This window comes from Podarcis gaigeae (assembly GCF_964106915.1).
Source record: "Podarcis gaigeae genome assembly, chromosome: 4".
Classification (NCBI taxonomy): Eukaryota; Metazoa; Chordata; class Lepidosauria; order Squamata; family Lacertidae; genus Podarcis; species Podarcis gaigeae.
Genome location: NC_139677.1, coordinates 30,207,853 through 30,235,757, shown reverse-complemented (window position 1 = coordinate 30,235,757; position 27,905 = coordinate 30,207,853). Strand labels below are relative to the sequence as shown.

General features: G+C 42.0%; 1 protein-coding gene across 2 annotated transcripts; it reads left to right on the top strand.

Annotated features, from left to right (window-relative positions):
* Window positions 1-285: 285 nt before the first annotated feature.
* CCDC138 (coiled-coil domain containing 138) lies at window positions 286-27,743 on the top strand. Of its 2 annotated transcripts, none has more exons than XM_083735532.1 (15): window positions 286-852; window positions 1,764-1,824; window positions 2,782-2,920; window positions 3,117-3,214; window positions 5,383-5,561; window positions 6,222-6,380; window positions 7,382-7,501; window positions 8,820-8,897; window positions 8,985-9,092; window positions 10,728-10,892; window positions 13,542-13,658; window positions 14,370-14,562; window positions 19,370-19,546; window positions 26,079-26,217; window positions 27,499-27,743. In XM_083735532.1, the coding sequence occupies exons 1-15, from the start codon at window positions 787-789 to the stop codon at window positions 27,668-27,670; spliced, it is 1,971 nt and encodes a 656-aa protein (XP_083591658.1). In that variant the 5' UTR covers window positions 286-786; the 3' UTR covers window positions 27,671-27,743. The 2 variants fall into 2 exon arrangements, with proteins under 2 accessions (XP_083591658.1, XP_083591659.1); XM_083735533.1 differs by lacking the exon at window positions 286-852 and adding an exon at window positions 894-1,101.
* The last annotated feature ends 162 nt before the right edge of the window (window positions 27,744-27,905 follow it).

Sequence of the window (27,905 nt, the reverse complement as noted above, 5' to 3'; positions counted from 1 at the left end):
ACCATCCCATTTTCCCGCAAATTTTTGCTTTGAGTTTCCTCTGAGTTTACTAGTCAGTTGAGCCGTCTCCACCAATTCCTGCAATTTGATTTGCCAGTCTATTATTTTTGGAGCCTCGTGATCTTTCCATCCCTTGGCCACAAGTATACAAGAGGCTGCGGTTGCATACAAGAATACGTCTCTTAGATTTTTTGGGATCTATTTATCTAAAATACTTCCGGTTTTTTTAGTAAAAGTTATTTGAGAAGAGTTGGACTAGATGACCCCTCCCCCCGAGGGTCATCTAGCCTAACCCCCTGCAATGCCATCTCAGCCAAAAAGCATACAAAGCAAATAGCCATGCAACATATGCTCAAAAAACTTCCAGGTCATGGCGCGGGGAAAGCACAGAAGTACTTCTGCCAAGTGGAGAATCCTGCTGCGTGGCGGGAGGGGGGGTTGAGCTAGATGACCTCAGGAGGTCCCTTCCAACTATACAATCCCAAGGCAGGCAGCTCGTCTCTTCTACATAGAAATGGGACTACCCTCCAGGGAGTTCCCTCCCCTTCCCGCGGCGTCAAAGTGAAACAAGCTGATTCCCCCTCCCGCGAAGGCGGATGAGGGAAGGAGGGTCTTAGGTCGAGCGCCACCTTGGAAACAGGGCCGCGCGGCCTCCCGCTCCTCGTTGCCCGTGGCAACCGCGGTAATGAGCGTCTTCGCGCAGGCGCCCTTCGGCCTCTACTGGGGCCGTTGCTGTGAGTGGCGGAGGCGGCCGCGGGCTGCTTGACTGTCTCTGCCCTTCCTCCAATGGCGGCTTCCGCCGAGCTGAGCCCCTCAGTCGAGCGCTGGAGGAGACGCTACCTGGCCGGACAGGTGGGGCTCCTGCGAGCGGGAATACGTGAGGGAGGGTGGGCTTGCGTGTGTGGAACAGCTGCCCGGACAGGAGGGCAAACTGCAAATGCGTGTTCTTCCATTCCCACGAGATGCGGGGTGGGCCAGGAGTGCTGCTGGCTTCCCCCCGTTCTCGTGTAGCACTTTTAATTCCGGACGCTCACCTGTTCGGTTCTTTAGGTGCTGGGGGCTCCCGTCCTCCAGAAAAACTTTCAGCCTGCAGACCTAAATGTACGGCGATGAGTTGCTGTTTGTCTGGGGTTGGGAAACCACTTCGCACATGCCCAGAGGCATGCTCAGGCCCAGAGGGGACCCCTGGCTACTTCCAGCTGTTGAGGGGCCCCTGTCATTAAACAAACAAACAAAAAGATGCACAAGACATAATAAAACACTTAAACAAAGAGTGAGACTTAATTCGATTTCTTTGTTTGCTTGACAAAGGCTTTCCTAGCCTTTTTCTGTGCGCATACTAACTGGCAGCTCTAAACTGTGTGTGTGTGTGTGTGTGTGTGTGTGTGTGTGACATTTGGTCCAACAAAAACAAGTTGTGGAACATTTTGATAGATATTTGCACCTTTGTATGAAGACCAGTATTTGAAATGCCTGTCTGTATTTACTCCCCCTTCTTCTTAGTGTTCTCTTGCTATTGTGTGTTTGTGTGTGTGTGTGTGTGTGTGTGTGTGTGTCACAAACACACCGTTGGCTAAATATTTTGTTTAAGGGCTGGCTTAAGGAAAACACTTTTGATTTCTTGTAAAGTTTTAATGGAAAACCCTTTCCTGTTTAAAGGTGAAATGTCACTTCAAAACAATCAAATAAACACGCATTGTGTAGATGTAACAGGCCAGCATATTTTTGATGTTAGTAATTGTAGAACAAAATTCTTCTTTTAGAATAATTCTCTGGATGCAGCACAGGCCAAATGCAAAAGTAGAAGGTCCCTAATATCTACAGGTAAGGCATTTTAAAAGGTGTTTGATCTATTTGTTTAAAAGAATTCTTAAATTTTGATAAGAGAAAGTTAGGAAAATAGAATGGGGATGCAGTCTCTTAGCTCAAGGACACATTTCTTTTCTTTGGACTTTTCTGTCTCACCTTCCTATGCCTTTTAATCTCTTATTCTTTCCTAATTCTTTAGTTTGCAGCCTACAGACAAGTACCCATGCTACTGAATCTAGGAGTTTTAGGTGTAGTAGAAAGTTAATAATTTGGGAGTTTTAGACTGGAATTAAGTCCCACTGAGAAGATATGGTTAGGAGGGTGGGCCAGTGCTCCCATGCTAGCTTCTTAACAAACCTGGGAATATCTTTAAGAGCAGGTGGTCTCGATGTTTAAGTCAGAGAGTAGCGTTCTAGTGTGGCAAAGTCTTGCGTTCCTGATCATTGCGCACATCCCTTCCGGGGCTGAAAGCAGTGCGTGTCTCACCGATCGCCCGTTAGTTGGATGCTTGCAAAATGGTCGCCACCTGTATACAAAATAAGAGCTGCTGATAAGCATTTCCCAAACTCATTCACTCTGCTGCATTTCCTATATGAAGTGCTTCTGTCCAACATGCCCAACACAAAAACTCTTATCTCCAATTCTCTATGAGTTGTGGAGGTTGGGGGTGTTTTCCCCCCTTTCCGCTGGCTTTATAAATGCAGCAAAGTGTCTTTTTTTAAGTGAGGAGTGGACAGGTTGCTAATCATTATAATGGCTACATATTAAACCAGTTGCCAATGCTGAAGACTTCCTAGGATTTGCTCCTTCACCCAGAGTTTGCTCTTCCTAGTCCCAGATTTGTGGGGACTGGCTCTTGCAGTTAGATGCGTGTTCAAAGTATTAGCAGGGTTTTCAGGTACTCGTGCTGGGTACATTAGCAGGGTGGCTCTGTTTTTCTAATTAGCACAATCCTATATTATTTCCTTGCAGAGAAAATGGACAGCTCACTTGATGATACAATTGCATCGTTACTCAAATGCTCCTCACAGTTAGAATATACTGGCAATAGAAGAAAGCAAAATACAAAGCATTTTTCAGACACTTCAAAGAATGTTAAAAACTTAAGTCGGTAAGAAAACCATTTTACTCTTTGAGCCAGTCTTTTCTTTTCGCTGTAAAGCATACCACTGAGTCTCATCATTGTACTCTGGAATAATATATTTTAAGATCTGAAAGTTTTATTGGGTATCTTTCCCACTGTACAAGGAATGTGAACATTGTTTTATACAGTGTGCAGCTTAATGCAATCATTTTGTGTCTATTAGGCAGGGTGATGAGTTGGATTCTCTATATGGCTCAAATCAGCATGACATACAGCCTGAGTTCGTTGGAGATTATCCCAGAGACACGTATTCAGAATCAGGTAATCACATTCTTATGAATTCTAATACAGCTCAAAGGAAATCTCATTTGATAGCCCATTCACAGCCTGAAATTAAATGAAATATGTAACTGGCAGCTCATCTGACTTACTGCATGATTTTTTTCTAGCACATTTACTCCAGGATTGGTAGTGACATCTTACGAGGTAGTAAGTTACAGTTCAGACTAATTCACATCTTCACAGGTGAAGTGTTGTGTTAAATTAGTTGGAAAGCATGTGGGTAATTTACCCTCTCCCCCTCCCGCATTACATGGATGCAACAGTGGCAATGATTGCTGTGCCAATGGGGGAGGCATCTCTTCCAAATTCCAGACAGGTGGGTGAGTATCCCTTTGTTCTACTATTGGAAGTGTCTTGCCTGGCTGGCCTGTGTTCTTCTACACATGGGCAGCAGAACATAACCCTGTGTTGCTAGCTACATAACAGCTCTTTATATGCAACAAAGCAATGCATTGGAAGCATTTCTAGTTAACTGCATTTCTTTATTTCCAAAATTTACAACAGTAAGCATTGCTCTCAGAGGAAGGAGATGAAGCTTTTCCCCCATTTGAGATGAACCAAAGTATACCTCTAGACTGGAGAGCCACTTAGACTTCTGTGACACTATACAGCTGTTGATGCAGACTAGATTAACATTAACTTTTTTTGTTGCTGCATCACACTGTTGACTCGTGTTAAGCTTGTTGTCTACTGTGACCCCAGTATGCTTTTCACATGTACTGCTGGCAAGCCAGATGTTCCCCACCTTATAGTTGTGCGGCTGGTTGTTCCTGCTTAAGTGTAGAGCCTTACATTTGTCCCTATTTAAAGTCATTTTGTTAGTTTTGGCCCAGTTCTTCAATTTGTTGAGGTCATCTTGAATCCCATTTCTTTCTTCGGTGACATTTGCTACCCATCCCAGTGTGGTGTTATCTGCAAATTTGATGAGCACCCCCTCGATACCTTCATCCAAGACAGAACCTTGCAGCACCCCTCTTGTCACTTTTTTCTAGGATGAAGAGGAACCATTATTAGCACTCTTTGGGTTACAAATCCATATACACCAATACGAAACAAAAACCTAAAAAACAGGACAGAGAACACAATTCCAATAATCAACTGCAGTCTAAAATGCCTTTGCATACTAGCTGTGATAGCTTTTCAGAGTCTAAAGTGGTAGCCAAACATCTGTCTGCCAAGTAATAAGACATTACAACTTCAGGGTGAGATTACATTGAATATCATGATGCTGCTCATTCTGGACTTCTCAACAACATTCAGTAGCTATGGTATCCTGGGTAGGCTCTGCAAGTACAGTGGTACCTCGGGTTACATACTCTTCAGGTTACAAACTCCGCTAACCCAGAAATAGTACCTCGGGTTAAGAACTTTGCTTCAGGATCACGCAGCAGCGGCGCGGCAGCAGCGGGAGGCCCCATTAGCTAAAGTGGTGCTTCAGGTTAAGAACAGTTTCAGGTTAAGAATGGATCTCCGGAATGAATTAAGTACGTAACCAGAGGTATCACTGTAGTAGTTTTGCTCTTACACTGGAGAATTGACTGCAAAAGAAGGTCCTGGGGCTGCTTGGCCCCTAGAGCGTTTGTGCAATGGAGCCCACACACCTTTCAACACGAGAGTGATCATCTGGGGATTGGGAGGGGAGTGTTATCAGTATATTAGTGACACCCATCTACAGTTCCCCATTACATCTGATTTAAATGAGGCAGAGAACATGCTAAATTGGTGTGTGGGATTAGAAACACTAATGAGAGCCAAGAAATTGAAGCTCAATCTAGGCAAGGTGGATGATTTGATGGTGGGTGCATCAGTCAACTGGGGGGGGGGGTATCATCCTTTTCTAGGACAGATTAACAGTTTTCAAGGTGCTCCTAGATATGGCTAGGTAAACCTGTAGATGAGGGCTTTGAAGGTCATTTCAGACTGGTTCACATATTATGTTGATTACTTGATGTATTCTCAACAGAAGTAGAATGGCAGAGTTGGAAGGGACCACAAGGGTCTTCTGGTCCAACCGTCCTGCAATGAAGGAATCCTTTGCCCAATGCAGGGCTCAAACCCATGACCCTGAGATTAACAGTCTCATGCTCTAAACAGAGGAATGGTACACTAAGATTCTGAGCATGTCTGTGCCTGTTTTCACCCATTAGACATTACTCTGCCATCCAGTTTGACAGTGACCACATCTTGTGATTACGATAGTGGTGGTGAACCAGCAAGAGAGAGTGTGAGAATTCTTGAAACCGAAGAACTAAACGGGAAAAACTTGATACCATCTCATTTCAGTCAAATCTATCGTGAATTATCTATCATACATCAAAAGCTGCAGGTAATGATCTATTGGTAGATTTAAAAATAAAAATAGTGATTTTAATTTAATGTACATCATGTATGTTTTCTTACTGTTCTCTGTCCTGCAGTGGCATGACCTTATTGTTAATATGATGTTTCTATTTTTCTAATCAATAAATTTTCCTGCATTATTTGATTGTTTAGATGTTGCAGTGCTATAAACATCAGTTTTAACCAACGTTTCCAGTTTTTTATTATTGATTTTTACATCTGTATTAAATTCCATCTATAATGTGAATATTAAAGTATGTAAAATACTCTTTCAAACTAAGGAAATAATTTTTTTTACCAAAGTTTGATCTAGGCTGTCATATAAAAATGAGTAACCTTCAGTACCATATGCAGCTAATGTGGTTATGACTGAGTTACTTTAATTGCTTACTTCAGTCTTCTTTGCTATATACAATCTTATTAAAACTACCTTCATTGTTACCAGTGATCGGAAAAGATTCAGCTCTGCCCTTTCAAGCCAAAGGTACACTAAGGAAGGAAGGCAGACTAGCGCATCTTTTGTGGAGTAGTCATTTCTTCTGACACTTAATTGCAGGGATGTCTTACATTTAAAAAGAAAATGCTGGATTTTATGAAAATTTACTCACAGTACCACAGTTTGTGCTCCTCTTCTGTTCTGATGCAGCAAGAAAAATTAGCCCAGGAGGAATATGCTTTAAAACTTGAAAGACGTGAGCACTGTTTGGCGGAACGAGAGACCCTGCTTTGTAGACATGAAGCTGCTTTGACCAAGATAAGAAACGTTGAGGAGGAAGTTCACACAAAATTTCAAATTATGAAAGAGGTATGGTTACATCTAAAATTGCTTCTTTACCAGGGGAAAATGTTTCTGGTTAAAATATTCACAAAGGTGGGAACTATTCTCACATCTCAGCTAAGCAACTCTCATTACTTGATACGTAGAATTGTAGAGTTGGAAGGGACCCCAAGGAGCATCTGGTCCAACTTCCTGCAATGCAGGAATCTCCACTAAAACATACATAAGCCTTGCTCTAGAGGCTGATGTATATTTTGCTCTAGGAGGCTTAGTTTGGTCAGAATCAAATATACACTTCCAGAGTTAATGCTAAATACATTACTTTGGGTAAATGAGCCACCATGGCCATGGTGTGTGTGCGTGTGAAAATTGGTGTCCCAGCCTTTTCAGACTTTTCTACCTATGTAATATCTGAAACCAAAGGGACACATTGGTTGCCAGATGTGTGTTGTTCTTGTTTTTTAGCTCTCCTACCCCACTAACAGTGTACCAGAGGAAAATATTCCTTTTTAGGTTACCACTCTGTAATATTCTGTATGCTGTAGTGCCGCAAGTAAAATTTCCCCCAGATAATTTATGCGATCATACAAGTTTATACTAAAGAAACAATCTAAATTAAAATAATTGCGCTCCTTTATCGCTTACAAGCCACATTCAGTCATATCACAGGGTGATAAGTCAAGATATGAACGAGCTTTGCGCACCCACAAGCAGTCAGTTTCCTCCTCTTATTCTTGTCAGGCAGGAGACAACCCCCCCCCCCCCAGCTCTTGTGAAGGGATGTGGAAAGTGACTGGTTATGGGGGCAGGAAGCGCATCTCTTCACTTATTAAGCAGACATACAATCATCCCGATGTAGCCATAGCAGCTAATTATGAAAAGGCATAAGGAAGAGAACTGGAAAACATAACAAGTAGCATTTTGGATGATCAAGAGACATAACGCCTGGCTATTTAGGAGGGTGTTTCAATGTGATTTTGGACCCTTTAAATGCTTTCAAAAACACAAAACTGCTAATCCTTTTCTAGCAACATGAAGCTGAAATTCAGCAGTTGTCTGAAGCTTTGAAAGAAAAAGCAAAGGAAAACAAAAGACTTAAATCATCATTCGAAACTTTGAAGGAACTGAATGATGCATTAAGACAACAGGCAAGTGTTTTTTATATTGTATTTTTATGTTGTGAACCGCCCTGAGATATTTAGATGAAGGGCGGTAAGCAAATTTAATAAATTAATATATATATATATATATACACATAAATCAGGCATTTTAAATGTTATAAATAGAATGTGTGGGGTTTTTTTTGTAAAGTGTTCTAACACTAAATGGTTATTACTGTTTCTGTTAGCTTTATTGTGTATGGGTGATGCTGGGTAAGAAATATAGTCACCAGAATAGTTAAACGTAATTCACACATTACCTTATGCTAGCCTAGTGTAATACTATCTTCTTGAAGAGGTCTTGCAATTATTTAAAAAGCATAGCTGCTGCACCAGAGTGTTTGCACCTAATGTTGTAGTTGCTTTGCTTTTGAGTTCAAGTCCTTCTCTCTCTGTCAGCTGTGCATTCCAACGCTTGTGGGTCTCTTAGAGCTTCAACAAACTATGGGGTACCCATCTTTCTACTGCAGGTTGGCTACACCTGTTCCGTTTCAGGAGCCTTTGTCTGTTTGGGGGAGCCTTAGCCCGTTGTGGCTCGTACAAATATTGACCACACTTAAAAAAAACACACAAACGTACTAGTACCTGTTAGGCACCCAGAATTTTTAAGGATATGAAGTTGAGGACTCCAAACCAGAAAGGTCAGGACTCACAGGGGGAGCCCCAGATATGCTTCCACCAGATGAGCCTGTGGCACTCCTGTCCTCAAATTCTGAGACCCAGTGAGACCAGATGCTCCCCAATTCTTATCGCAGTAGGAGGCTACAGCTGCAGGATGGACCTCTAAGGACCTTCCAGTGCAAGGAGGGCTGACAATTGGAAGGCAGCTGTTGCCACTCTATAGTTCCCAGTCTCATTTTGTTTGTTGCTGAAGTTCTGCATTCCGATAGCAAAGCCTGAGCCTTGTACCCAGCTGGAATTTTGCCTCGCCTCACCATGGAGCAGGACACTGCTTTTCAAAAACACCACAGAAAGGATGCATTCACCGTGAAGTGGCTCATGTGTCTTTCATCTCGGCACTAAAAAAGTAACGTGAAAGCATGTTCCTTGGTTTCAGCAAAAGTGACTTCTCCATAAATGTGTTTAGAATTGCAGCTGCAAGCTCTTGGCAGCTTGTTCTTTGCATATGCAAAGGAGGATAAAGGGGTGACTCTAGTTCTCTTCATTCTTACAAGCCATGAAGGGTAGGGAGGACATACCCAGCCAGTTTTATGAGCAAAAGAGGAATTATTTGTGAACCGCCCACTACATAACAGAAAAGTTTTATCTATAAGGCTTGGCTCAACATCTTCCACTTCTTTTTTAGCTAAATGACGTAAGTGAGCAAAACAAGAAGTTGGAAGGCCAGTCTCGAAAGGTGCAAGCTCGTTTAGAGAATTTGCAGGTAATATTTCAATATGCTTTGTATTGCTTGTCAGCTTTGCAGGAAAAGAATTCTAATGTAATTTCTTTTCATTCTGTCCCGTTACAGCGGAAGCATGAATTTTTATCCATACAAAAATCTAAAGAAACTTTCCACATAGCCCAGGAGCGAAAGGTTATCAAGCCAGAAAAAACAATAACGTCAAAAAGTTACAAAGTAAGCTGTACACTATAGGGGGAAAGGGGAATTCTATATATCTATATCGATAAATGTATCTATATCTATATTTATCTATATTTATTGATACTTGTCCAAAGATAAACAAAAGTTCATGCTCCATACAAAGTATCTTTTTATAATACACTGAAGTAAAAGAAATGCTTAATCTATAAAGGAATGGAGGCAGAAAGAAGGAAAGGGGGAAATAAAGGAAGGAAGGAAAAGTGAAAGGAGAAAGAAAGAGAAAAAATGAATAAGAATAATAAGAATAATAAACAACTTTTATTTGTATCCCGCCCTCCCCGGCCAAGACCGGGCTCAGGGCGGCTAACATCAAATATAAACATTGATATAAAATCAAACAATAATTAAATCACCTCTTAAAAACAAGTCAGGATTAAATTAAAATCTGAATTAGATGGCTTTCCGCAGGATTTGGGTTGGGAACAGTAAATGCTCATCAGGCCCAACTGTGTATGCTGATCTTATATGGGCCTGTGAGAATGCTGGGAGGCCTCTTTCGTACTAATTATTATACAAAAAGGAAAGGGGAGTCCTGACCAAATATAAAAAGACTTCTGGTTCTCTGTCCTGCACCTTTGATGTTTTATAGTGCTTTTAGTTCTGTTGGGAGCCGCCCAGAGTGACTGGGGAAACCCAGCCAGATGCGCGGAGTATAAATAATAAATTATCATCTTCATCATCATCATCTAATTATAGAATTCACTCATCAACACCCAACCATTTTATTTTCCCCAAGTCTGTAAGTCAATATTTTTTCAGCAATCAGTTCCAGATTTTACAAGTTCATTTTCTCTTTCTCTTGCATGCACAAGGACATGTTGGTTTGGAACTGTTATATTTTATTAGGAGGGGAGTTGTAGGGTAAATAGTACAGTGGTACCTCAGGTTACATATGCTTCAGGCTACAGACGCTTCAGGTTACAGACTCCGCTAACCCAGAAATAGTACCTCAGGTTAATAACTTTGCTTCAGGATGAGAACAGAAATTGTGCTCTAGCGGCACTGCAGCAGCGGGAGGCCCCATTAGCTAAAGTGGTGCTTCAGGTTAAGAACAGTTTCAGGTTAAGAACGGACCTCTGGAACAAATTAAGTTCTTAACCCGAGGTACCACTGTACTCTTGAAAATATTCTTTCCAAATATGTTTCCCATTCCAATAAGCTTGGGTTATATTTAGTTTCTGAGAAGACACTGGCTGGGGTTAATTGAAACTGAAAAGACAAAAAATGGATTTCTGAAAAGAAGGAACTTGTATTGAGAAGAATCCCCCCTTCCCAAAAAAGAATAATGACATACCTCAACAGAGGAAGGTACCAGAAATGTGTTTAGAAATGTAATAAGAAATAAAAAATACCTGTACTCCCAGTGTCAATCCTGCAGGAATTCTCATCCATATATATGATGCTGAAATGGAGTAACTTTCCCCTTCTTCAAACCAGTACATCACCATTATCCCCAGGCAGATTTGCATATGCTCTCAGTGCCCTTGATGCAAGTCACATGTGTGTTGCAGTGCAGACGGCACAAGTCAATGCACGCTTTAGATAGCTATCTCATGGTAAAGAACTTCTTCAAATTGTGCCCTAAGAGATTCACTTTTATGTTTGCAGATACCAATTAATTCACACATATATGACCTTTTAACGGTGTTAATGGACTGGATCTCAGATCAGCACCTGAGCAAACTGGTAGCAGAGGAAGAGAAAGCTTCTGAATGTCTTCTGACAGGCGTGCTTGCTTCCAGCAGAAACTACACACAGGAAAAGTGTATCAGGGTAGGGTTCCTTCTTCCTACATCTTGTTTTACAGTAAAAGTGCTTGTATTATATTTGGATGTGTGTCTAACAACGCTGTAGGCCTGAGAATTCATGTTCATTTTCATAATACTGAGCCATGTGCTCTCCAAACCTGAGCTATTCAGGTTCGCAGGGTGTAGTCTGTGATATAACCTTATGTATGATTGCAGCATTTCCATATATACAAACGTTGCTTATCTTGATTTGGATACTATCCAGGCCACTCTGATTAATGCTTTCATATCATTGTATAAAGCTATAAAGGTTGTATCCAAAGTTAGTCATACTAAGAGTAGTTAGTCACATACATTAATTACAGGGGGCCTTTAGTGACTATGCCTAATGTTGAATGTAATACTTTTTTTTTTCCAAGTAGAAGGTAATATAAAATTACAAAACAAAGGTATTTTGTGTATCCTTAAGCTCCAGTCCTAAACACTTACCTAGAGTTAGCCTTAATGGACATAGTGTGACTGACTTCTAACGTAGGATTCCCCTGTTAATTCTGTACACATGTGGGACATGTGTTCTATCTACCAGGTTTCATACAGAAACTATTTAAAGCCTATTAATGTCGGAACAACTTCAGACATACTGTTTGTCAGAGGAACACATTTGTGAGCATGTGGAATGTTGGGTCCTTCCGTTGTAGTTGGAAAAATCTTAACTGCAATAAATACTTCATTAACTGGCTTTTGCAATCTCCATTATAATAAACATTAGCATCTGATCCAGCAATCTGTTCCAGATACAGTAGTTCAAATGCATGCATAGAGATCTGCTGCTCAGAATAGAATAGAATCCCCATTCCCTGCATTAGTGTTACTCTATCAATCGCTTCCTATAATCCCAGATGAATTAGATTTCTATACCACCCTTCATCCGAGGATCACAGGGCAGTTTACAATATACAGTAGAAACACAAAAATACCTACCATAGTAACAAACAGAAGCACCCCACCCCAAACACAGTTTTAAAGGTTATAGGCCTTTTCAATTAGCCAATGGCCTGGGAGAAGAGGAATGCCTTTGCCTGGCGCCTAAAGGTATAATGAAGGCACCAGGCGAGCTTCCCTGGGGAGAGCATTCCACATATGGGGAGCCACCACAGAAAAGGACCACTCTTGTGTTGCCATCCTCTGGACCTTGTTGAGAAGGCACACAAAAAGAAGGGTCTCCAGTTGTTGTTGTTGTTGTTTCTTGAATTTATAATAAATAAGGGCCTCCAGTTGTTGTTGTTGTTGTTATTATTTATTGAATTTATATACCGCCCTATACCTGGAGGTTATGATTGCATGGTCCAGGTGGGTTCATATGGGGAGAGGCACTCCTGAACTGTTAAAGACTTTATAGGTCAAATTCAGCTCTTTGAATTGGGCCTGGAAACTAATTGGCAGCCAGTGCATTCGGGCCAGAATTGGCATTATTATATACTTAAACTGTCTTGCCCTGGTGAGCAACCTGGCCACTGAATTCTGCACCGGCTGAAGCTTCTGAACTGTCTTCAGAGGTAGCCCAACGTATAACATATTGCCGTAATCTAACCTAGAGGTTAGAATATCCCCTCGATGGGCTATTAAAAAGCAATCCAAGCACAAGTGTTATGATTTATCATGGCAAAGTAGTGATTAGATGTGGCATGAATGCACCTACGATGTAGTGTGTGATCCTAGAATTCTGTCTGATGTAGCTGTTGTTGAGCTTGTTCCTACTTGCTTTGGGTAGGTGCCTACAAGGCTCCTATTCCAACAGCTGTTGGCTGACATGTTGTTCCTTGTTCACACCTCGGCATGGAGAAAACACCTGGAGTCAATAGCACCCACACTCTGGAACTGGCGGTGCTTTTTCTTCCCTAGTTGTGCTTTGAAAACATCACCTAACACAGTTGCTCAATTGCTCCCAGTTATTGCCCTTGCTGGTGGTGCCTAACAGAAGCCCATAATAGCCATCCTTGAGCTCTCATGTAAATAAATGCTGCCTACAAGAGTCTCTGTATGCTTCTGTTGCTCACTGGGCCCCTCCCAGATGGCACTCTCTAACAACATTGGGTAGTGTGTTGCCACAATAGCCTATACATGTCATTTGACTACACCATCTCCTTCAACCTGTGGAGCATTCCCCTACATTGCTAATGTACTCAAAAGCCTTACATTGTGATATTAATGATAGCTAACTGTTACTTCTGTGTTCAGAGGCATGTAAGATGCTGGGGACAAACAGCAGCTGCTGCCTGCATGCCTTGTTTGTGCACTCCGAGGAGTATAGAGAGAGGACAGGACTGGGTTTTTTTTTCCCCACTAGTAGAAAAAGGGGAAGTTTCTGCAAAAAAATATTTTATATAGTATTGTCTTTTCCAGAATTTAAAGGTATCAATATTGACAGTACCATTGAATTTGTCTGAATTACTAAGCAAGGCACGCTCTTGGAACTAAAGAAACATTCATGGTGCTAGTCAGCCATCCATGTTGCTGGTTTTGTCTTTTTTTGCTTAAGTAATTTTTCATGTGGGATTAAGAAGCCTCACATGAAAAATATCCACTGGAAATAGCTCGCAAATAGGATCTATCGGTAGGACCCAAATTTTGGAAAGAGAAAAAAAGACAGTAATGATATGTTTGTGTTTTCCAGTTTTTGCCTCTAGTTGCTGAACAGTTTCAGTGGATGCCCTTTGTGAATCCTGACTTGCACATGCATGTGGTTAAATTCATTTACTGGGCAATCAGGCAGTTAGATGGAGGCACACAGGTAAGAAGTATTCATGCAAAGTACTTCATTTGCATTTAACACTGCTTCTCTGTGGAAGGTCCAATGTTTTACTTGATCTGAATTTGACCCGGAGTTGTTATTTATTATCATTTATATGTTGGGTAAATTGCTTCCAGTAGTAATGTACTTGCGTTCACAATTCTTTTGCTAGGTAGAAGATTGTTATTTTATTGTGAATAGGATGCCAAAATCAAGAACTTGATATCACAGGAAAAGCTAGAATTCTAGATTTAACCACATAACCTTTTCTGGGTTTTAATGTACCTTACTTCTGTGAAATGCATTCATGGCCAGGATAAAGCTGCATTCCATTGAAGTCAGTTATAACAGATTATTAATTATTTTATATAGCAGGCTTTTTTATACACCTATTTGAATTTTTGTTGGAGTCTCAAAAGTGCTGCTTTATAGATCATCTGCAAGTGTTCTTCTCTGGGTGCTCTTGCTATCTGAAGTGAATGTCAGTCAGGAAGAGACAGCCTTCTGCATAGTGGCTTATAATATGGTGCTCACATATTGCTTGGTGTACTTTGATATTCCTTTTTCCATCTGGACAATACGTCTCAAATGTAAAGCATTTAAAACATGAATAATGTTGATGAGACTTGTTCAGAGTAAATTAAATGACGTTTTTATTTATCTAGTGGAATGCTATGTTCACTTCATACAGTTTTATTGCTTGTATAACAGTATGCAACAATGACATCAACAATGAGAAGACTGGGTGAAGACCTGTTTAAAGGTGTTGTGCCGAAGGGATGTCAATATATTTCTCCTGAACATACTACCGATCCCAAGCCAAAGTCCGCAGCATTCTTTAAAAGCTCCAATTTGCCTTTAAGACTTGTATCAACCTTAATTATAATCAAAACAGTGACGCAAGGTAAGTTCTACCAATACTTTTGAGGTCTGCATGCAGCATATGGTGTCTCCAACCACACTTAAACAGCAAACTACAGAAAGATCCTTGTTTCGACTGACTGACCCGTGAAGTAAATTTGATTTATTTATGAAGATATATTTCTGTACCACCCTCCATCAACTTGGTTACAGGGCTGTTTGTATCAGAATAAGGCAGTTCAAAACATCAAAGCCATTCTCACAAACATATGGCCTAACCAGCAGTGTCAAAACTCAGAAATCACTTCACCCATCATTCTCTAAAAGCCTGGCAAAAAAGGTAGGTTAAAGAAACTTGATTTTTAAAAATGGGGTGGGGGCTAAAGTATTTCAATATGCATTTTAAGGGGTAATGGCTAGTTCTGTTTGCAGAGCTAAACATCTAGATTTTTGCATGTTTGGCAGGCCAAGAGGACCACAAACATAAAGTATAAGGACAGTTCTGCTAGATCAGGCCAAAGGTCATTCAGTCCAGAATCTGGTTTTCCACCATATGCCTCTGGGAAGACCTGCAAGCGGAGCTTGAACAGCAAAAACTGCTGCTTCCCAGCAAGTGACATTTAGCAAGATAGTGCCTCTGAACAGGGAAGCTCTGACGAATATTCATTGTTTATTTTATCCCCATTTTTTAAAGCCATGGGCTATCATCACATCTTGCAACAGTCAAAGCCATTGTGTTTGTGCAAATTGGTACTGTATGTAAAAGGTAAAGGGACCCCTGACAATTAAGTCCAGTCTTGAATGACTCTGTGGCACTCATCTCGCTTTACAGGCCGAGGGAGCTGGCATTTGTCCGCTTCCGCAGACAGTTTTTCCAGGTCATGTGGCCAGCATGATTAAGCCACTTTGTCGAAACCAGAGCACTGCATGGAAACGGCATATACCTTCCCACCAGAGTGGTACCTATTTATCTATTTGCACTGTGTGCTTTCGAACTGCTAGGTTTGTAGGAGCTGGGACCGAGCAACGGGAGCTCACCCCGTCATAGGGATTCAAACCGCCAACCTTTTGATCAGCAAGCCCAAGCAGCACAGTGGTTTAACCCACAGCACCACTGTATGTAGGCATGATTAAATTTCAATGATCACCTGTCACATTAGTGTTTAATAGAATTTGGATTTTTAAAAAAAGTTTTGGAAGAAACAAGCAAATGATGGGTGGGAGGGAGATCGGGGTAAGATAGTGGGATAAGCAGTTGGTGTGAGTGGTCATGGAGATGTGGTTAGAGGCACTGAGTGAGTGGTGCTTCTGTATGGAATGGAGAAGCTTCATCCTATGAATACTGGAATATTTTGGTAGTCACTGTCTGCATGCGTTTGAACTTACTTCCATAACCAGGAAACAATAGAACAGGAGTGGGGAAACTCTAGCCTATGTGCCTAAGTAGATCTGCCATAGGTCCCAGTTTGGCCTGAGAGGTCATTTTCCCCAGACCATCGCCCACCTGCTCCACACCTAACATCAGGTGTGGGGCAGATGGGGACATGGCTGCCGGTGCCCTGTTGGGAGCCTTAAAGTGCATTCCTGATTAGGCAGAAAGCCTCTCCTGCCAGTGCACCATCTACTGATAGGCCAATCCTAGTTGACTTGCCCTCTCCACCAATCACCTGATAGGAACTCAGTCTAAGTGCCCTGGGATTGACCACACAATTGAGTTTCCCCATGTGGAACTCCATAGCCAGCTGGTCCGTGAAAGGGCTTACAAAGAACTGAGCAGCACTGCACTGCTCTTTGAAGCGCCAATAACCAGCTGATCAGCAGTGCTTCAAAGCACCACACAGAGGTTCTTGAAAGGGCCCTCCTTTCAAATTTGGCCTGTGGGGTAGGGCCAGATCTATCTCTCCACCCCCTGTGCTAGATCCTTAGGGCATGGAAAGTTAACAGTCCCCACACCTAGAATCCGTAAATACCTGTATTTTTCACCCTATAGGACGCACCGTCCCATAAGGCGCACCTAATTTGGGGGGGGGGAATAAAGGTGCGGGGCTGGGGCGGGAGAAGCCCGAGCTTCCCCTGACCCCAGCCCCCAGAACAGGCAACTCTCTGCAAGCCGTGGGAGCCCAGCGCAGGGCTCCCGCGCCTTGCGGAGAGCTGTGTGAAGCCTGGAGAGCGAGAGGGGTCGGTGCGCACCGACCCCTCTCGCTCTCCAGGCTTCAGTGAAAGCCTGCATTCGCCCCATAGGACGCACACACATTTCCCCTTCATTTTTGGAGGGGGGAAAGTGCGTCCTATGGGGTGAAAAATACGGTACTGTTCAGTTCGGCTTGCCATTCTGAAGCCACTGAAAACTATTTGTCACAAACATATTACTGATAACGTGATCTGTAGGTCATTGATTTCTCCCTAGGTATACTCAAGACAAGGGATGGCGAACCTGTAGCCTTCCAGGCGGTGTTGGACTACAACTCCCATAAGCCCTGGCCAATGGCTAGCTGGGACTGATGGGAATTGGGTGTTGAACAACACATGGAGGGCTACAGATTCTGCACTCCTGCTCAAGGACAAAATGAAATTTTGGCAAGGAATACTTTCCCACACCTCTTCACCTTTCTACAAAAATAAAACTTGGTTTCTAAGATGGTTATAGTTACACCTAAATTATTTAATATACAGGAACAATTCTCTGCCATCTTATTTTAGTGTAGAATCTGTAGATAAACTAAGAATGAATATACAATATAAAAATGCTAGCATAGATTGGTACATAATTCTAGATGGTTTGTAAGTAACGTTTTTTGCTTTAAAGTCACAATGCAGTAGGGGGCATCCTAATTAAGGTTTTGTAAGTTCAGGCATGATTCAGTTTATGTAATAATCCTTTAACGCAGTAGAATAAGTGTTACTGTGGTTTATTATCATTACCTGAAATCTCCGATATTTACTTTTGATGGAATGCCAACATACCAAAAATAGCAAAGGAAACCTTTTCCCAGTCAAATCATTGGGAAATTAAAGGGGGCTTAAAATGTTTTTAAACTCAGTTAGTAGTGTTTGAACATGAATGCAATAATTGATTACCCTCCCCCCAAAAAAGTGATTGGGATTTATATAGGTAGTTAGTAAATGCATCTTTGTTCTTGTTTCACTAAAATTTGGGGCCATCCAGCACAAAGCAATGCTATTCCTTGAATTGTTGGATAAAAGCTGCACAGAAGAGAAAATTAATGCCACTAGCACCTTGTTTATAACTGAATGTTACTAAAGTTAGCATTTAACCTTTAAATTTGGAGAAATCATTTCTTTGTGTAGGTTTAGATTCCAAGCATAGTGAGAAGCGTTCAGCACTGTGAATGCTAGGCAAGGTCAAGGCTTTATGAACTTTGTCTTCATAAACAACAACAACTCAGCTTCTGTTACATAAATCTAAATAGGTAGATCCAAAAGGGCACGAAATGGGTGCTATAGGACCTTCTGGCTTCACTGACAACAATTGTTTCCTATATGTGCTGCTATTGTTTTCTACCAGAGTACCGTATTTTTCGCTCTATAAGACGCACTTTTCCTGTCCTAAAAAGTAAGGGAAAATGTGAGTGTGTCTTATGGAGCGAATGCAGGCTGCACGGCTAAGCCAGAAGCCAGAACAGGGAGAGGGAGCACTGCGCAACGCTCCCTCTCGCTGTTCTAGCTTCTGGCTTAGCTGCACAAAGCCTCTGCAGGGCAGTGGGATGAAGGCACCCCATTGCCCTCTGGAGGCTTCACAGGCTATCCCAGAAGCCAGAACAGCGAGAGGGAGCGCTGCGCAGTGCTCCCTCTCGCTGTTCTGGCTTCTGGGATAGCCCGTGAAGCCTCCGCAAGGCACGGGGATGAAGGCTCCCCATGCCCTGCGGAGGCTTCCCCCACCTCCCAGAAAAGCCCCCAAGAGCTGCGGTCCCTTTAAAGAGCCCGTGGCTCTTGGCTGGCTTTTGCAGGAGGTGGGGGAAGGGACAGAGGGCAGCTTAGCCGCCCACAGCCTCTTCCGGGCACGGGGAGCCTTCATCCCGCTGCCCGGGAGAGGCTTCGCACGGCTATCCCAGACGCCAGAACAGCAAGAGGCTATCCCAGAAGCCAGATCCCTCTTGCTGTTCTGGCTTCTGGGATTCAGAATATTTTTTTTCTTGTTTTCCTCCCCCCAAAACTAGGTGCGTCTTATCGTCTGGTGCGTCCTATAGAGCGAAAAATACGGTAGATAGAAACCGATTTTATTTTTGAAACCTAGGGGTGGTTTGGTTTTTTTAATTGGATCCTTAAAATTTATAGAATGTTTTTTTCTTTTTAAAAAATAACCTGGTTAAAATTAAATCTGAATACAAACCATGTTACAAGACTATGGAGATCTCTGGGCCGTAGGTTGTGTCTAAAACAGTCAAGAGGGATAGTTAGGAATGAGCAAAAGTTTTTGATTCTAATGATTCCCCCCACCCCTCTTTTTCTCTATGTTTTTATTTTATTTGGATTAAGGTTGGATTTAAAAAAAGATATTTGGCATTAAGTTTTGAATCTCTTTTTATAAACTAATAAAATTTATTTAAAATAATAATAAACATTGTAAGGACAGCAAATGTGGAAAAATGGAACATTTTATGGTTATTTGATTTAATAAAATATGAGTTGTAAATATGATTTGCTTCTAGTAAAAAAAAAAAGAATGAATGAGGCTAGGCATTAAATAAGCAACACACTATAAAGACATTTTGTTTTTGATATCTCATTATATCAGTATTGTATAGCATCCTCTTTTGCCTTGCTAGTTTGACCAGTGACCCAAAATAGTGGTGCGGTTTTACTGTTTTCAATTTTAATCCATATTCTAGCTGATTACCTGGCTCAAGCCTTTGATTCCCTTTGCGTGGATCTGAAGACGGATGAAGGGAAGGCCTTGTTTTTGGACTACCAAGCTGTGCCTATTATCTTGAGTCATGTAAGAATATCGAGTAAAGGTGTTCTTTCCAACGCCGTTGACAGCTTGCTTCAGATGACAACGCAATCCAGTAAGTGTGCTAAGTGATGATCAACGTTTTCATACTGCTTTGCTCAGCTTTTTTAAATTGCAGGTTTCCTTTGAATTGGCCATTTGCTTGGTCGTCTTATTTCAAGTAAGAATCTTTTCCAAGTAAAACAGGCTTTACATCCCCCCAAAAAAGGTGTCTAGTAAAAGGGGGGGGGTTATTTTCTGTAGATTTAATGCTTAGCTTTCTACTTTTCACACTGAGAGAGAAATCAAAGCAAGGAAGAAACCAGTAAGTAGACTTCTCTTTAAAATGCAACAATCCCCTGACTTTCATTTAGCCTGTTTGGTAAAGTGAACAGTAACTTGCCATAGGAAACAGTCTAGAAAAATAACTGCAAATGATTCACCCATGAATTTAGTGGGAGGATACAATGTTCTATCTTCTTCCTCTTGAAACATCTGTGACTGTACAAAAGGAGTGTATACCGGCCTGAATAACATCTTTGAGATGCCTGATATAAACCCTATGTGTGTTTCTAACGATTTGTGCAGGAGAGGAGTAATCAAGATTTCACTTGCTGTCCCCAACATCTACCATGCTTCCATGTCCATGTGTTGGATATTGTGTTTCAAAAGGGATTGTGTATTGCGCTAGTCTCCAATTGCATAGTCTCCACTGGGGCGGCCCTATTCAGTGCTTTTCTAAAAGAAAAAAATCGTGTTGGTAGTCACCATGAAGTTGCTATAGTAAAGGCCACACTTTTAACCCTTGAGTAGCCTGTAATTTCTTCATTATGTGAGGAGGTTAGACATGCATATATCTGCATGGAGGGGTGTTTTGTATACAAGATTACTTTGTACAGCAAATCTCATATAAGTGTCTTAATTTGTGAGATATTTACATTGTTACCTGAAAAAATGGGCTATATGATATCCTTGAGTTTTAAGTGGCACCTAACTTTGAAACTGGGGTGTGGGTGGTGCTGTTAGTTAAACCACAGAGCCTAGGACTTGCCGATCAGAAGGTTGGTGGTTCGAATCCCCACGACAGGGTGAGCTCCCGTTGCTCGGTCCCTGCTCCTGCCAACCTAGCAGTTCGAAAGCACGTCAAAGTGCAAGTAGATAAATAGGTACCGCTCCGGTGGGAAGGTAAATGGCGTTTCTGTACGCTGCTCTGGTTCACCAGAAGCAGCTTAGTCATGCTGGCCACATGACCCGGAAGCTGTACATCAACTCCCTCGGCCAGTAAAGCGAGATGAGTGCCGCAACCCCAGAGTCGTTCGCGACTGGACCTAACGGTCAGGGGTCCCTGTACCTTTTTAACTTTGAAACTGTTGCCTTGAGTCTATTAAAATGCAGTCGTTTCAGTCTCTCGAACTGCCTGCTCCTGGATAGACTCTTGCACAGAACTAAGTCAGATCCCCAGATGTGCCTCCAACCACATAGAATAATCCTTCTGCATTAAAGACCTGCAGCTAGTTGAGCTAAGAAATGGAGAGCTCTTATGCATTCCTATGCAAACCAGCCTGCTTGATCTTCCACTCAGATAAATCACAGCTTAGGACTCATCCCACGCTTTCTGCCTAGGGTGATTATGCTGTTTTATCTTAACCAGGAAGTATTACTCCTTTTTATCTTCAGCCCCCTACAAACTAATGTCAGGAGAGCAATTTTTGTGCACCTTATATGTTGTTGGGTATACTTTCCTTTTATTTCAATCACACAAAATGCCCGGAAGGCGTGATAGCTTAGGACCTTTGGTGAAATACAGCTCAGAAGCAAGTCTCCCATTACCCATACAAAACCCATTACCTGGTTTTGTACAGAGTGTTCACTTGATAGGGGGCGGAAGTGAATTCACCCCCCACCATCTCTAACTAATGTGCCCTCATGATGCATGTGGTTGTTAACCCTGACAGTTTTTAACATTACAGTGGTACCTCAGGCTAAGTACTTAATTCGTTCCGGAGGTCCATTCTTAACCTGAAACTGTTCTTAACCTGAGGTACCACTTTAGTTAATGGGGCCTCCTGCTGCTGCCGCGCCCCCGGAGCACGATTTCTGTTCTCATCCTGAAGCAAAGTTCTTAACCCAAGGTACTATTTCTGGGTTAGTGGAGTCTGTAACCTGAAGCGTATGTAATCCGAGGAACCACTGTATTTCAATGGTTTATTTAGTGTTCTGATGGTCGAATGTGAACTGATGCATTGCAAGCTGTCCTGGTGTTTTAATGCATAATTAATTAAATAAATGATTTTATACTTTGTAGTTAAGTGCACACGCGAAACCTCTTGCACGCACACCAAAAACATAGAATGTGGCTTATAGCAAAAATAAAGATCATTAGTGAATGAGTGTGGCATTCGCCCTGCATTTTGTAGCAAAGTGTGAGTGTTACACATTCAGTAACAAAAACCTACTATAGCTTTTATTGTTTCCCATGGCTGGAAAACAGTTTGGAGATGCAGAGAGGAGCAGAGTCATGCAGAGCGAACTAGATTGGAAAGCAGAGAGACTGGGTGGGCTGTGGAAGATGGAGCTGTCGAAATTTAGGGAACATAAGATTAACTCCACCAACCATGGCTTCTGGGGCAAGCAGTGTGAGAGGCAGAGAAGAAAGGCTATTGCAGCAATTATGAAAGGGGAGGGGGCAACAGCCACGAGACCAGGATCAAGCAGGTTGAAGAATCATGGAGGATAGATGGCTGCTGCCTGGGTGAGACAGTGGCAGATGGAAGAGGAGAGACAGCGAATGGCACTGGAAGAGAGGCAAGCAGAGGGTGCTCTAATGCCACAAGCCACCAATGGGATGCTGAGGACAATGTAGGGATCAGTAAACTAGACTCTTCAAGGAATAACAAGGGGCTCTGAGAAACAGAGGACTTGACCTTGGCAGAGCAAGGCCTAAGGTGCTGTGCAGTCAATCTCGTGCAGCATTAGGCTTCTTATTTCTTGCAGAAGGGCATCAATGAGGACATTTAAAGGAGCTACCTAGGTAGATAGGGACGCGAGGGGCGCTGTGGGTTAAACCACAGAGTCTAAAGCAAGATGAGCGCTGCAACCCCAGAGTCGGCCACAACTGGACCTAATGGTCAGGGGTCCCTTTACCTTTGCCTTTACCTAGCTAAATAGAACTACAGAGCATCATCTACAAATTAAATCCCACCTCCTTCTTAATTTTTATTATGTATTTTGTGTTTTTATATTGCAATTTCATCTTGCAAACCGCCCTGAAACCTGCGGGTATAGGGTAGTATACAAACTTCTTGTTTAGTTGTTTAGTCATGTCTGACTCTTCGTGACTCCATGGACCAGAGCACGCCAATAAACTTAATAAATAATAATAATTCTTAATGCCTTCCCACCGCAGAGCTCCAGATCCAAAAAGGTCACAAACAGCTGAGACCCTTTGGTGCCATCCGTCAAGGTCCCTGGATATAGTCAGGAAGGTGATTTTGTGCCGGGAAGACTCCTCAACTAAATGTAGCAGATGCAAAGGCCTATATACCTATTTTGGAGAGTCCTTTACTGGACCTGCTGTGTGCTAATGCAGCTGCCCTCGCCCCCCCTTTTATTTGCAGCCCCACAATGCAATGTGGAATTTTGGGGTTGATTCTTAAAGCTCTAAAATATATCCCTTTTTCATACAGTCGAAACACCCTCCATTTTTTAGAAGAGAACTATTATACTTGTGTCAAAAGTTCTCCCAACAGCCAGAGCCACTAGAGGGAGTGTGCTTGTTTTGGAGCTGCTCATGGCCGGAGTTATTAGCTTCTTCAGCTTTTAAAGATCTACTCTACCTGTTGCATTTCTTTCTACTCTAAATCCCAGTAAAAGGGGTTCTTGGTGGAGGTTAGCAAGAAAATCAGGGCAATGTTTTGCCTTGGACTTGTTGTGTACACTCCCCCTGCTTCAAGAAGAACACAGTGCCAGTCTCATGCTTCAGGCTGTTTAAAAACATGCACCTGCACAGGGCTTTAGCTGTTTCAAGTTGCCGCACATGTGAGCAATTGAGCACATTACAGGAATTTTGACCGCTGCCTCTTATTTGGCATGGCTCTTGCACCAGACTCTTGTTAAAAGGTTATAAAGGGCTCAGATCTGTGTAATGGTCTACTAGAACCAAGTGTTGCTTTCCCTTCACAGAACATGGGTGTTAGCCTTGCTTGTTCTGGAATATTGAGCCTCTGGCATTTTTAAAGAACAGTTACCGCTTTTGTTTGTACAATAAAGTGGAAACATGCATGTTCTTAGCCAGATACTTTTCTTCCAAAAGGGTCACATTTTTATTCTTGACTTTGCCAAGGTTGTAGGCAGATGGCTTCTGCTTAGACCAACTTCTGCTTAGCGTTAACTTTGTTTCAAGAGTCTAAATGACAGTACAGGCAGCGCTGCAAGGGTTAACCCATCACATCCTTTTCTAAAGGGTAGGTGCAAATTTATCTTGAAGAGAAACATTTGAAGCGGGAGCAGAAGAAATAATTTATAGCTTATGTGGGATAAGCAGGGAAACGTCTCTTTAAAGGATTCCCTTCCTTTTCCATCCTGTCTCCCTTTGTAGTCTTCCTTCCAATTATTCATCTAGCATTCTCTTTCTCTTCTAGAAGCCGAGCTCGGCATTCAGCCAATGCGGTGCTGCTCTGTGTAGTGAAAGGCATTGCTGAGCTGTCTGAACTCATGGCTGGGGGTTTTCATCTGTCTTGGAGCCTTAAAGAGCTGTTTTCTCTGAATAAAATCTCTCTTCCACGAGAAGCCTGTTTAGTATCTTCCATCCTTTTTGTTGTTGTTGTTGTTGTTGTTGTTAATGGCCTTCAGTTACTGATGCTGCTTCTTCCTGCTTTACTGTGCTGCTTTAGATTTTGCTGTCTTTATTAGGATTTGCATTCCTATAGCATCAAAAAACCCTAAGATAATGGCCACTGGTCCCATCACCTCCTGGCAAATAGAAGGGGAAGAAATGGAGGCAGTGAGAGATTTTACTTTCTTGGGCTCCATGATCACTGCAGATGGTGACAGCAGCCACGAAATTAAAAGACGCCTGCTTCTTGGGAGAAAAGCAACGACAAACCTAGACAGCATCTTAAAAAGCAGAGATATCACCTTTCCAACAAAGGTCCGTATATTTAAAGCTATGGTTTTCCCAGTAGTGATGTATGGAAGTGAGAGCTGGACCATAAAGAATGCTGATCGCCGAAGAATTGATGCTTTTGAATTATGGTGCTGGAGGAGACTCTTGAGAGTCCCATGGACTGCAAGAAGATCAAACCTATCCATTCTGAAGGAAATCAGCTCACTGGAAGGACAGGTCGTGAAGCTGAGGCTCCAATACTTTGGCCACCTCAAGAGAAGAGAAGACTCCCTGGAAAAGACCCTGATGTTGGGAAAGATGGAGGGCACAAGGAGAAGGGGACAGCAGAGGACGAGATGGCTGGACAGTGTTCTCGAAGCTACCAGCATGAGTTTGACCAAACTGCAGGAGGCAGTGGAAGATAGGAGTGCCTGGCGTGCTCTGGTCCATGGGGTCACGAAGAGTCGGACACAACTAAACGACTAAACAACAATAGCTGCTAAAATTCCTTACACCAAGACTTTTGTTTTGCCCAGATTTGTTATCCCAAGGTTGCTCTACTATGAAAAACCTGGCCTTTGAGTAAGCTATCCTGGCTACAGCCAATTTTACCCTTCACCACTGCAATTTGAGCATCAAATGCTGCATTGTAGGTGGAGCTGGGTGGGTCAAGTTGGTAGCAGGACATGTTCCAATAACAAGCTTTGAAGCAGACCATCCCTCTAGAGAGGAAGAAGGCTCAAACCATGTCAAGATGTCAACTGATCTCAGCTAAACTGAAGATCAGGGTTTCCATGGTAGAATACCTTGCCACAACTCTGGAAAGTAGACTGGCTGTTCTTCTGGTGTTAAAATTAAAGCATTTGGGCCAAAATAATTTCCAAAAGAGGCTTGAGTAGTTGTGCTGGCCTATTCACGGGACTAGCGAAGAGCATTTAGAATCCAGTTCCTATACTTTCAAACTAAGGAAGATTTACCTTGCTGCACTAGAGAAACGAGAACTTATGTAGACGCTTGTTCAGGCTGTTTCCTAACCAAACCAAGAAAATAATCAACCAGAGGTACATCTTAACAATGCCAAGCATCTGTCCAGAAACAAGAAAACCTATTTTCACAGCTATTACCCAGCAATCTTTGCTGCTAGATACTAGTGAATCAACCAATCTTTCAAAGAAACGAGTGAGATGGTACATTTTGAAGAAAAAGGGCACTGCAGATGTAGAATAATTCTACACCTGTCTACACACATTATAATTGATTCTATAATGATTATCGAATCAGTTCATTTTGTCAGCTCCCTCTGCTATGCCAGGATATGTGATGTTCTCATGTTCTGTACTTAAGGGCTGCAGGGTCCCTATGCTTGAATCTGAATTTAAGAGTATTCTTCTAAAGTTGGAAGCTGTGCAATATGCTTTACGTGACTAGTTTTATTAATTTGTTTTTAAAACCTTTTTCTTCCTTTTTTCAACTAATTATAACTATTGGTCACTTTATTCTACAGGGTTTTTGCATCCGTTTCTGGAAGCTTGCAGTAATGAGACCTTTTTTCGCACTTGTTCACTGTTGCTTCGAAACCCTAAGCTAGATACACAGATACTGGAAAAACTTAGTATTCTGCTGCAAAAGCTCTCAAAAATTAAGTAAGTCTTGTAAACTTTTTCTTATTATCCAGTTTTATTATCCTCTCTTTGTCAGCTTTTTCAACCCATTGTCAGGTACTTGCATTGTGTAATAATCACATTAACTTTATTTTCCCCTCAGCATCATACTAATATTTAAGAGGAAACGATGACAAATGAATTGTGATCTCCACTTGAAAATAATAACTGTAGGTAAAAGTGAGTGGGGTAGGGGAAAGTTCCCAAACTTTCAAATGTAAGCCTTAAAAATCTTTCTTTAAGCTAAAGAAATATTTTTAATTATGGTTTTTGAGACAGTATTACCTTATCCACAATTCCACAGTTCATGCTTTGTTAAAATATAATAATCGGTAAACATTTTGGTTAGTTTCAACAAGCTGCCTTCAGAAACTATGGTCTGAAGTTGGCTTTTCTTAAGTGAGCCATAGTTAGTAATAACCATAATTACTGTTAATCACAGATGAAACCACAGACTGACTGATCAAAGAGGTAAAAGCTTCTAAACTCTTCCTGGCCTTGTGTGCAGGGAGGGCATATGAGCGATGGTTTGCACATGTTTTGCTAAACCAGTGGTTGGTAATCCTTGCACCTAGGGGCCAAATGTAGTCCTCTATTCCCCTCTGTCTGGCCCTTAGGATTCTCCTCAGACCATGGCCCATTCCTCAGGCCACATCACTCACTTCCCTTAATGCCCTCGAGTGCTTTCCTCTCACTGCAATCTGTCTTTGAACTATGATAACATCTGTTGTTTGCGTGGATGGGAGGGTGTGTGTGAGGATAAACCTCTAGCCTTTCTGTGGCTGGAATTTAGCCTACAGTACAACTGTTGCTCCACCCACATTTGCCTCTGGTCACGCCCACTTTTTGCCTCTCACCCTGCTCACTACTGGCATGTGGCCCTCAGAAGTTTGGCTGTGAGGAAATACAGGCCTCACGTTTAAAGTTTCCTCAACCCCTACTCTAAACCATGTTCTAGCACAATGTGCAAATTTGGCTGCTGTTGGCAGATGCCATTGTGGGATAATTTGTAGACACCTTTATTTAACAAAAAGTTTTCCATGGCTTTACAGCGCTGTTAAGTCCATTTATCTTACAAAGCTTCATAACGAAAACCAAACACATCTCAAATCTACTACAATATCCATTTATTTTTACTTCAAACATTTTTCAGATGCTATGTAACTTGTAGTGTTCAGATATAATTGAAATTCTTCCCAGCCTTCAGAGTGATCAAAATGATGTTCCTTCACTGCATAACATTCTTGGAAAATAATCTTACAGGGGCAATAAGAAGATGTTTGAGCTGTTCACGATTCACCTGATGATTCAAGAGCTACAGAGGACAACGCATCCAGATCATGCTTTCTTATGTATTAACCTCAACTCAATTCTCTTCAATTTGGGACTGACAAAAAGCAACCCCAAAAGCAATAGTCTAAATGGGAGCCAGTAACAGATTGCATTTTATTAAGATGTTTTCTGAAGCGTGTTGATTCTAAATGAATAAATGAAGGGGAAAAATGTCACAATGGACATAATCTTTTATGCCAATGCGCTCCTCAGAATAAGCCAAGGACAGTTTGCCATTTTATTGAATACTTGATTTACCCGCCCCCTTTAAATATTGTAAGTTTTACAGTGGCCATGATCCAGAGGGATGTGCACTTTCCCCCTTGCAATAGGTAATC

Coding starts and splice junctions, on each gene's coding strand:
- CCDC138 (XM_083735532.1), top strand. CDS start 787: ATGGCGGCTTCCGCCGAGCTGAGCCCCTCAGTCGAGCGCTGGAGGAGA. Junction 5,562..6,221: donor TCATACATCAAAAGCTGCAG/GTAATGATCTAT, acceptor GTTCTGATGCAG/CAAGAAAAATTAGCCCAGGA. Junction 19,547..26,078: donor TCAGATGACAACGCAATCCA/GTAAGTGTGCTA, acceptor TTTATTCTACAG/GGTTTTTGCATCCGTTTCTG.